The sequence below is a fragment of the Penaeus vannamei genome, chromosome 9, assembly GCF_042767895.1.
Source record: "Penaeus vannamei isolate JL-2024 chromosome 9, ASM4276789v1, whole genome shotgun sequence".
In the NCBI taxonomy this organism is placed as follows: domain Eukaryota; kingdom Metazoa; phylum Arthropoda; class Malacostraca; order Decapoda; family Penaeidae; genus Penaeus; species Penaeus vannamei.
Genome location: NC_091557.1, coordinates 34,916,641 through 34,929,408, shown reverse-complemented (window position 1 = coordinate 34,929,408; position 12,768 = coordinate 34,916,641). Strand labels below are relative to the sequence as shown.

At 43.6% G+C, this 12,768-nt stretch overlaps 1 protein-coding gene across 1 annotated transcript in view; it reads left to right on the top strand.

Annotated features, from left to right (window-relative positions):
• LOC113799921 (mucin-2-like) overlaps window positions 1–12,768 on the top strand; it is a gene marked incomplete at its 3' end in the record, with an annotated part of 130,127 nt that overhangs the window by 103,769 nt on the left and 13,590 nt on the right. The window contains exons 33-35 of the mRNA XM_070125015.1: window positions 294–458; window positions 579–3,089; window positions 3,174–3,251. Of these exons, the coding sequence (XP_069981116.1) occupies window positions 294–458; window positions 579–3,089; window positions 3,174–3,251 (2,754 nt within the window). The remainder of the gene's footprint in view (window positions 1–293; window positions 459–578; window positions 3,090–3,173; window positions 3,252–12,768) is intronic.

Genomic DNA, 12,768 nt, shown 5'->3' with positions numbered 1-12,768 from the left:
ACTCCATTGCCATAGATTATTATCATGTTATACAGTACTATTGATTAGAATTAATAAATACAAAGTCATTACATCCCAATACTTGAATAAGTGTAACAGATGAACAACATGAACCGCGATATTTTATTGAGTTTTTAGTGTATAAAAACAAATCTTGTAATTTGTTCCTTTCGATACCTAATTGTGGTTTTATGTAAAGTACATCTGTGCTGATCACATTAGTCACTAGCACTCAATAGCTTTTCTGACTTCAGCTACAGCAATGACCTCAACACCGGTATCTATTTTTACAGGTACAACTACTGATGCTACTACAAGAACCACAACTGCAGTCCCTGAGGCAACTACTACTTCAGCTGCTACGACTTCAGTTCCTCAGACAAGTACAACTTCAGTTATCACTACCACTACCCCAGTTTCCATAACCACTTCAGAACATCAAACAACTGTTACATCAGGTACAATCACTTCAACACCCGAAACAACCACTGCTTCAGCTACCACAACCACATCAGAACCTGAAACAACCGTTATTTCAGCTACCACAGCTACTTTAGAACCTAAACCCTCTTTTTCAGGTACCACAACCGTTACTTCTGCTACTACAACCACTTCAGAACCTGAAACAACTGCTTCTTCAGGTACCACAACCACTCCAGAACCTGAAACAACTTCAGCTACCACAACCACTTCAGAACCTGAAACAACCTCTTCAGTTACCAAAACCACTTCAGAAACTGAAACATTCATGACTTCAGCTACCACAACCACTTCAGAACCTGAAACAACCTCTTCAGTTACCAAAACCACTTCAGAAATTGAAACAACCATGACTTCAGCTACCACAACCACTTCAGGACCTGAAACAACCTCTTCAGTTACCAAAACCACTTCAGAACCTGAAACAACCGTTACTTCAGGTACCACAACCACTTCAGAACCTGAAACAACTGCTTCTTCAGGTACCACAACCACTTCAGAACCTGAAACAACCGCTTCTTCAGGTACTACAACCACTTCAGGACCTGAAACAACCGCTCCTTCAGCTACCACAACCACTTCAGAACCTGAAACAAGTGTTACTTCAGCTATCACAACCACTTTAGGACCTGAAACAATTTCAGTTACCACAACCACTTCAGAGCCAGATACAACCGTTACTTCAGCTACCACAACCACTTCAGGACCTGAAACAACTTCAGGTGCCACAACCACATCAGGACCTGAAACAACCGCTTCCTCAGCTGCCACAACCACTTCTAGACCTGAAACAACCGTTACTTCAGCTGTCACAACCACTTCAGGACCTGATACAACCATTACTTCAGCTACCACAACCACTTCAGAACCTGAAACAACCGCTTCTTCAGGTACTACAACCACTTCAGAACCTGAAACAACCGCTTCTTCAGCTACCACAACCACTTCAGAACCTGAAACAAGTGTTACTTCAGCTATCACAACCACTTTAGGACCTGAAACAACTTCAGTTACCACGACCACTTCAGAACCAGATACAACCGTTACTTCAGGTACCACAACCACTTCAGGACCTGAAACAACTTCAGGTGCCACAACCACTTCAGGACCTGAAACAACCGCTTCTTCAGCTACCACAACCACTTCTAGACCTGAAACAACTGTTACTTCAGCTATCACAACCACTTCAGGACCTGAAACAACTTCAGTTCCCACAACCACATCAGAACCTGATACAACCATTACTTCAGCTACCACAACCACTTCAGAACCTGAAACAACCGCTTCTTCAGGTACTACAACCACTTCAGAACCTGAAACAACTGCTTCAGGTACCACAACCACTTCAGAACCTGAAACAAGTGTTACTTCAGCTATCACAACCACTTTAAGACCTGAAACAACTTCAGTTACCACAACCACTTCAGAACCAGATACAACCGTTACTTCAGGTACCACAACCACTTCAGGACCTGAAACAACTTCAGCTACCAGAACTACTTCAGGACATGAAACAACCACTTCTTCAGCTGCCACAACCACTTCTAGACCTGAAACAACCGTTACTTCAGCTGTAACAACCACTTCAGGACCTGAAACAACTTCAGTTACCACAACCACATCAGAACTTGCTACAACCATTACTTCAGCTACCACAACCACTTCAGAACCTGAAACAACCGCTTCTTCAGCTACCACAACCACTTCAGAACCTGAAACAAGTGTTACTTCAGCTATCACAACCACTTTAGGACCTGAAACAACTTCAGTTACCACAACCACTTCAGAGCCAGATACAACCGTTACTTCAGGTACCACAACCACTTCAGGACCTGAAACAACTTCAGGTGCCACCACTTCAGGACCTGAAACAACCGCTTCTTCAGCTGCCACAACCACTTCTAGACCTGAAACAACCGTTACTTCAGCTATCACAACCACTTCAGGACCTGAAACAACTTCAGTTACCACAACCACATCAGAACCTGATACAACCATTACTTCAGCTACCACAACCACTTCAGAACCTGAAACAACCGCTTCTTCAGGTACTACAACCACTTCAGAACCTGAAACAACCGCTTCTTCAGCTACCACAACCACTTCAGAACCTGAAACAAGTGTTACTTCAGCTACCACAACCACTTTAAGACCTGAAACAACTTCAGTTACCACAACCACTTCAGAACCAGATACAACCGTTACTTCAGGTACCACAACCACTTCAGGACCTGAAACAACTTCAGGTGCCACAACCACTTCAGGACCTGAAACAACCGCTTCTTCAGCTACCACAACCACTTCTAGACCTGAAACAACCGTTACTTCAGCTATCACAACCACTTCTAGACCTGAAACAACTTCAGTTAGCACAATCACATCAGAACCTGATACAACCATTACTTCAGCTACCACAGCCACTTCAGGACCTGAAGCAACCGTTACTTCAGGTGTAACAACCACTTTAGAACCTGAAACAACTGCTTTTCCAGGTACCACAACCACTTCAGAACTTGAAACATCTGCTTCTTCAGTTACCACTACCAATTCAGAACCTGAAACAACTGCTTCATCTACCACTTCTGAACCTCAAACAACCGCTAGTTCAGGTATCACAACCATTTCAGAACCTGGAACAACCGGTACTGCGGGTACCACAACCACTTCTGAACCTCAAACAATTTCTGTTTCAGCAACTACCACCACTTCAGCTCCTCAGACAAGTACAACTGAAGCTACTACAACTACACCAGAGCCTCCAACAGTAACAGGTTTGTATATTTTGTGTGCTGAATCTTTTTCCACTTTTTCCCTCGTTGTTTTCAGTTGTCAACACTTCGGACAAGTCAAGGTCAGTCTTTCTCTGAAGGACTTTTTCGCTTATTTTAAAGTGGGATTATTTGCAATTCCAAGGACGTATGGTTCAGTAGCAACAAATGCATTCAGCTGCAGTTACAATAAACTCACACAATTCAATATTTAATAATAATAATTGTTGAGCATTTGGCCTACCCTACATACTGCAGTCTGCGCCACTAATACTTCACTACATTGCTTACTGACTTGACATAAAGTACAACTTTTCCAATGTCAATTTAGTGAAAAATCCATCACATCACGATATATTGATGATTGCAAACATGAATCATGAAACCCGCTAATTTCGCCGAAGCACGTTACACAAAGATGGGAATGCAACACTACATAAATAAAATCACTTATATACTCTGGTACATCTACTACTGCCTATCATTCCCAGCTGAATTTTTATTTCAGTTACTCCTACAACGTCAGCCACACCAATAAGCACTACACATACCACAAGGACTTTAGCTCCGCAGACAACAACTACTTCTGCCACACGTACGACCTCAGCTCCACAGATAACGACCTCAGCCTCAGAGGCAACCACTTCTCCAGCTACGGCTACAGTTGTAACGCAAATTGCAACGACAAACATCACGTCTGTATTACCACAAACAAGCACTACTTCAGATACCACGACTATAATAGCAGAAACAAGTACTGCTTCAGATACCACGACTATAATAGCAGAAACAAGTACTGCTTCAGATACCATGACTATAGTACCACAAACAAGTACTGATTCAGATACCACGACTATAGTAGCAGAAACAAGTACTGCTTCAGATACCACGACTATAATAGCAGAAACAAATACTGCTTCAGATACCACGACTATAGTAGCAGAAACAAGTACTGCTTCAGATACCATGACTATAGTACCACAAACAAGTACTGCTTCAGATACCACGACTATAGTAGCACAAACAAGCACTGCTTCAGATACCACGACTGCAGTACCACAAACAAGTACTGCTTCAGATACTACGACTATAGTACCACTAACAAGTACTGCTTCAGATACCACGACTGTAGTACCACAAACAAGCACTGCTTCCGATACCACGACTGTAGTACCACAAACAAGTACTGCTTCAGATACCACGACTGTAGTACCACAAACAAGTACTGCTTCAGATACCACGACTGTATTACCACTAACAAGTACCGCTTCAGATACCACGACTATAGTACCTCAAACAAGTACTGCTTCAGATTCCACGACTATAGTAGCACTAACAAGTACTGCTTCAGATACCACGACTGTAGTACCACTGACAAGTACCGCTTCAGATACCACGACTAAAGTACCTCAAACAAGTACTGCTTCAGATACCACGACTGTAGTAGCAGAAACAACTACTGCATCAGATACCACGACTGTAGTAGCAGAAACAAGTACTGCTTCAGATACCACGACTGTAGTAGCAGAAACAAGTACTGCTTCAGATACCACGACTGTAGTACCACAAACAAGTACTGCTTCAGATACCACGACTGTAGTACCACAAACAAGTACTGCTTCAGATACCACGACTGTAGTACCACAAACAAGTACTGCTTCAGATACCACGACTGTATTACCACTGACAAGTACCGCTTCAGGTACCACGACTATAGTACCTCAAACAAGTACTGCTTCAGATACCACGACAATAGTAGCACTAACAAGTACTGCTTCAGATACCACGACTGTAGTACCACTGACAAGTACCGATTCAGATACCACGACTAAAGTACCTCAAACATGTACTGCTTCAGATACCACGACTATAGTACCACTAACAAGTACTGCTTCAGATACCACGACTGTAGTACCACAAACAAGTACTGCTTCAGATACCACGACTGTAGTACCACAAACAAGTACTGCTTCAGATACCACGACTGTAGTACCACAAACAAGTACTGCTTCAGATACCACGACTATAGTACCTCAAACAAGTACTGCTTCAGATACCACGACTATAGTACCACTAACAAGTACTGCTTCAGATACCACGACTCTAGTACCACAAACAAGTACTGCTTCAGATACCACGACTATAGTAGCACAAACAAGCACTGCTTCAGATACCACGACTATAGTACCACTAACAAGTACTGCTTCAGATACCATGACTGTAGTACCACAAACAAGTACTGCTTCAGATACCACGACTGTAGTACCCCAAACAAGTACTGCTTCAGATACCACGACTGTAGTACCACAAACAAGTACTGCTTCAGATACCACGACTGTAGTACCACAAACAAGTACTGCTTCAGATACCACGACTGCAGTACCACAAACAAGTACTGCTTCAGATACCACGACTATAGTACCACTAACAAGTACTGCTTCAGATACCACGACTGTAGTACCACAAACAAGTACTGCTTCAGATACCACGACTGTAGTACCTCAAACAAGTACTGCTTCAGATACCACGACTGAAGTACCACAAACAAGTACTGCTTCAGATACCACGACTGTAGTACCACAAACAAGTACTGCTTCAGATACCACGCCTGTAGTACCACAAACAAGTACTGCTTCAGATACCACGACTGTAGTACCACACACAAGTACTGCTTCAGATACCACGACTGCAGTACCACAAACAAGTACTGCTTCAGATACCACAACTGTAGTGCCAAAAACAAGTACTGCTTCAGATACCACGACTGTAGTACCTCAAGCAAGTACTGCTTCAGATACCATGACTGTAGTACCACAAACAAGTACTGCTTCAGATACCACGACTGTAGTGCCACAAACAAGTACTGCTTCAGATACCACGACTGTAGTACCACAAACAACTACTGCTTCAGATACCACAACTGTAGTGCCACAAACAAGTACTGCTTCAGATAGCACGACTGTAGTACCACAAACAAGTACTGCTTCAGATACCACGACTGTAGTGCCACAAACAAGTATTGCTTCAGATACCACGACTGTAGTACCACAAACAAGTACTGCTTCAAATACCACAACTGTAGTGCCACAAACAAGTACTGCTTCAGATACCACGACTGTAGTACCACAAACAAGTACTGCTTCAGATACCACGACTGTAGTACCACAAACAAGTACTGCTTCAGATACCACGACTGTAGTACCACAAACAAGTACTGCTTCAGATACCACGACTGTAGTGCTACAAACAAGTACTGCTTCAGATACCACGACTGTAGTACCACAAACAAGTACTGCTTCAGATACCACAACTGTAGTGCCACAAACAAGTACTGCTTCAGATACCACGACTGTAGTACCACACACAAGTACTGCTTCAGATACCACGACTGTAGTACCACAAACAAGTACTGCTTCAGATACCACGACTGTAGTACCACAAACAAGTACTTCTTCAGATACCACGACTGTAGTAGCAGAAACAAGTACTGCTTCAGATACCACGACTGCAGTACCACAAACAAGCACTGCATCGGATACCACGATTATAGTACCACTAACAAGTACTGCTTCAGATACCACGACTGTAGTACCACAAACAAATACTGCTTCAGATACCACGACTGTAGTACCACAAACAAGTACTGCTTCAGATACCACGACTGTAGTACCACAAACAAGTACTGCTTCAGATACCACGACTGTAGTACCACAAACAAGTACTGCTTTAGATACCACGACTGTAGTATCACAAACAAGTACTGCTTCAGATACCACGACTGTAGTACCACACACAAGTACTGCTTCAGATACCACGACTGTAGTACCACAAACAAGTACTGCTTCAGATACCACGACTGTAGTACCACAAACAAGTACTGCTTCAGATACCACGACTGTAGTACCACAAACAAGTACTGCTTCAGATACCACGACTGTAGTACCACAAACAAGTACTGCTTCAGATACCACGACTGTAGTACCACAAACAAGTACTGCTTCAGATACCACGACTGTAGTATCACAAACAAGTACTGCATCGTATACCACGACTGTAGTACCACAAACAAGCACTGCTTCAGATACCACGACTGCAGTACCACAAACAAGTACTGCTTCAGATACCACAACTGTAGTACCACAAACAAGTACTGCTTCAGATACCACGACTGTAGTACCACAAACAAGTACTGCTTCAGATACCACGACTGTAGTAGCAGAAACAAGTACTGCTTCAGATACCACGACTGTAGTAGCAGAAACAAGTACTGCTTCAGATACCACAACTGTAGTAGTAGAAACAAGTACTGCTTCGGATACCACGACTGTACTAGCAGAAACAAGTACTGCTTCGGATACCACGACTGTAGTAGCAGAAACAAGTACTGCTTCAGATACCACGACTGTAGTAGCAGAAACAAGTACTGCTTCAGATACCACAACTGTAGTAGCAGAAACAAGTACTGCTTCAGATACCACAACTGTAGTAGCAGAAACAAGTACTGCTTCGGATACCACGACTGTACTAGCAGAAACAAGTACTGCTTCGGATACCACGACTGTAGTAGCAGAAACAAGTACTGCTTCAGATACCACAACTGTAGTAGCAGAAACAAGTACTGCATCAGATACCACGACTGTAGTAGCAGAAACAAGTACTGCTTCAGATACCACAACTGTAGTAGCAGAAACAAGTACTGCTTCGGATACCACGACTGTACTAGCAGAAACAAGTACTGCTTCGGATACCACGACTGTAGTAGCAGAAACAAGTACTGCTTCAGATACCACGACTGTAGTAGCAGAAACAAGTACTGCTTCAGATACCACAACTGTAGTAGCAGAAACAAGTACTGCTTCAGATACCACAACTGTAGTAGCAGAAACAAGTACTGCTTCAGATACCACAACTGTAGTAGCAGAAACAAGTACTGCTTCAGATACCACGACTGTAGTAGCAGAAACAAGTACTGCTTCAGATACCACAACTGTAGTAGCAGAAACAAGTACTGCTTCAGATACCACAACTGTAGTAGCAGAAACAAGTACTGCTTCGGATACCACGACTGTACTAGCAGAAACAAGTACTGCTTCGGATACCACGACTGTAGTAGCAGAAACAAGTACTGCTTCAGATACCACGACTGCAGTACCACAAACAAGTACTGCTTCAGATACCACGACTGTAGTAGCAGAAACAAGTACTGCTTCAGATACCACGACTGTAGTACCACAAACAAGTACTGCTTCAGATACCACGACTATAGTACCTCAAACAAGTACTGCTTCAGATACCACGACTGCAGTACCACAAACAAGTACTACTTTAGATACCACGACTGTACTACCACAAACAAGTACTGCTTCAGATACCACGACTATAGTACCACAAACAAGTACTGCTTCAGATACCACGACTGCAGTACCACACACAAGTACTGCTTCAGATACCACGACTGCAGTACCTCAAACAAGCACTGCTTCAGATACCACGACTGCAGTACCTCAAACAAGTACTGCTTCAGATACCACGACTATAGTACCACAAACAAGTACTGCTTCAGATACCACGACTACAGTACCTCAATCAAGTCCTGCTTCAGATACCACGACTATAGTACCACAAACAAGTACTGCTTCAGATACCACGACTATAGTACCACAAACAAGTACTGCTTCAGATACCACGACTACAGTACCTCAATCAAGTCCTGCTTCAGATACCACGACTATAGTACCACAAACAAGTACTGCTTCAGATACCACGACTATAGTACCACAAACAAGCACTGCTTCAGATACCACGACTGCAGTACCTCAAGCAAGTACTGCTTCAGATACCACGACTGCAGTACCTCAAACAAGTACTGCTTTAGATACCACGACTATAGTACCACAAACAAGTACTGCTTCAGATACCACGACTGCAGTACCTCAAACACGTACTGCTTCAGATACCACGACTGTAGTACCACAAACAAGCACTGCTTCAGATACCACGACTGTAGTACCACAAACAAGTACTGCTTCAGATACCACGACTGTAGTACCACAAACAAGTACTGCTTCAGATACCACGACTGTAGTACCACAAACAAGCACTGCTTCAGATACCACGACTGTAGTACCTCAAACAACTACTGCTTCAGATACCACGACTGTAGTAGCAGAAACAACTACTGCTTCAGATACCACGACTGTAGTACCACAAACAAGCACTGCTTCAGATACCACGACTATAGTAGCAGAAACAAGTACTGCTTCAGATACCACGACTGTAGTAGCAAAAACAAGCACTGCTTCAGATACCACGACTGTAGTAGCAAAAACAAGCACTGCTTCAGATACCACGACTGTAGTACCACAAACAAGCACTGCTTCAGATACCACGACTGTAGTACCTCAAACAACTGCTGCTTCAGATACCACGACTGTAGTACCACAAACAAGCACTGCATCGGATACCACGACTGTAGTACCACAAACAAGCTCTGCTTCAGATACCACGACTGTAGTACCACAAACAACTACTGCTTCAGATACCACGACTGTAGTAGCAGAAACAAGTACTGCTTCAGATACCACGACTGCAGTACCACAAACAAGCACTGCTTCAGATACCACGGCTGTAGTACCTCAAACAACTGCTGCTTCAGATACCACGACTGTAGTACCACAAACAAGCACTGCATCGGATACCACGACTGTAGTACCACAAACAAGCTCTGCTTCAGCTACCACGACTGCAGTACCTCAAACAAGTACTGCTTCAGATACCACGACTATATTACCACAAACAAGTACTGCTTCAGATACCACGACTGTAGTAGCAGAAACAACTACTGCTTCAGATACCACGACTGTAGTACCACAAACAAGCACTGCACCAGATACCACGACTATAGTAGCAGAAACAAGTACTGCTTCAGATACCACGACTGTAGTAGCAAAAACAAGCACTGCTTCAGATACCACGACTGTAGTACCACAAACAAGTACTGCTTCAGATACCACGACTGTAGTACCACAAACAAGCACTGCTTCAGATACCACGGCTGTAGTACCTCAAACAACTACTGCTTCAGATACCACGACTGTAGTACCACAAACAAGCACTGCATCGGATACCACGACTGTAGTACCACAAACAAGCTCTGCTTCAGATACCACGACTGCAGTACCTCAAACAAGTACTGCTTCAGATACCACGACTATAGTACCACAAACAAGTACTGCTTCAGATACCACGACTGTAGTACCACAAACAAGTACTGCTTCAGATACCACAACTGTAGTACCACAAACAAGTACTGCTTCAGATACCACGACTGCAGTACCTCAAACAAATACTACTTCAGATACCACGATTATAGTACCACAAACAAGTACTGCTTCAGATACCACGACTGTAGTACCACAAACAAGTACTGCATCAGATACCACGACTGCAGTACCTCAAGCAAGTACTGCTTCAGATACCACGACTATAGTACCACAAACAAGCACTGCTTCAGATACCACGACTGCAGTACCACAAACAAGTACTGCTTCAGATACCACGACTGCAGTACCACAAACAAGTACTGCTTCAGATACCACGACTGTAGTACCACAAACAAGTACTGCTTCAGATACCACGACTGCAGTACCACAAACAAGTACTGCTTCAGATACCACGACTGCAGTACCTCAAACAAGTACTGCTTCAGATACCACGACTATAGTACCACAAACAAGTACTGCTTCAGATACCACGACTGTAGTACCACAAACAAGTACTGCTTCAGATACCACGACTGCAGTACCTCAAGCAAGTACTGCTTCAGATACCACGACTATAGTACCACAAACAAGTACTGCTTCAGATACCACGACTGTAGTACCACAAACAACTACTGCTTTAGATACCACGACTGCAGTACCTCAAGCAAGTACTGCTTCAGATACCACGACTATAGTACCACAAACAAGTACAGCTTCAGATACCACGACTGTAGTACCACAAACAACTACTGCTTCAGATACCACGACTATAGTACCTCAAACAAGTACTGCTTTAGATACCACGACTGTAGTACCACAAACAAGTACTGCTTCAGATACCACGACTGTAGTACCACAAACAAGTACTGCTTCAGATACCACGACTATAGTACCTCAAACAAGTACTGCTTCAGATACCACGACTATAGTACCACAAACAAGTACAGCTTCAGATACCACGACTGTAGTACCACAAACAAGTACTGCTTTAGATACCACGACTGCAGTACCTCAAGCAAGTACTGCTTCAGATACCACGACTGTAGTACCACAAACAAGCACTGCTTCAGATACCACGACTGCAGTACCACAAACAAGTACTGCTTCAGATACCACGACTGTAGTACCACAAACAAGTACTGCTTCAGATACCACGACTGCAGTACCTCAAGCAAGTACTGCTTCAGATACCACGACTATAGTACCACAAACAAGCACTGCTTCATATACCACGACTGCAGTACCTCAAGCAAGTACTGCTTCAGATACCATGACTATAGTACCACAAACAAGCACTGCTTCAGATACCACGACTGCAGTACCACAAACAAGTACTGCTTCAGATACCACGACTGTAGTACCACAAACAAGCACTGCTTCAGATACCACGCCTGTAGTACCAGAAACAACTACTGCATCAGATACCACGACTGTAGTACCTCAAACAAGTACTGCTTCAGATACCACGACTGCAGTACCACAAACAAGTACTGCTTCAGATACCACGACTGTAGTACCACAAACAACTACTGCATCAGATACCACGACTGTAGTACCTCAAACAGGTACTGCTTCAGATACCACGACTGTAGTACCACAAACAACTACTGCTTCAGATACCACGACTTTAGTACCACAAACAAGCACTGCATCGGATACCACGACTGCAGTACCACAAACAACTACTGCTTCAGATACCACGACTTTAGTACCACAAACAAGCACTGCATCGGATACCACGACTGTAGTACCTCAAACAAGTACTGCTTCAGATACCACGACTGCAGTACCACAAACAACTACTGCTTCAGATACCACGACTGTAGTAGCAGAAACAAGTACTGCTTCAGATACCACGACTATAGTACCACAAACAAGCACTGCTTCAGATACCACGACTGCAGTACCACAAACAACTACTGCTTCAGATACCACGACTATAGTACCACAAACAAGCACTGCATCGGATACCACGACTGTAGTAGCAGAAACAAGTACTGCTTCAGATACCACGACTGCAGTACCACAAACAAGTACTGCTTCAGATACCACGACCATAGTACCACAAACAAGCACTGCTTCAGATACCACGACTGTAGTACCACAAACAAGCACAGCTTCAGATACCACGACTGCAGTACCACAAACAAGTACTGCTTCAGATACCACGACTGTAGTACCACACACAAGCACTGCTTCAGATACCACGACTGTAGTAGCACAAACAAGCACAGCTTCAGATACCACGACTGCAGTAC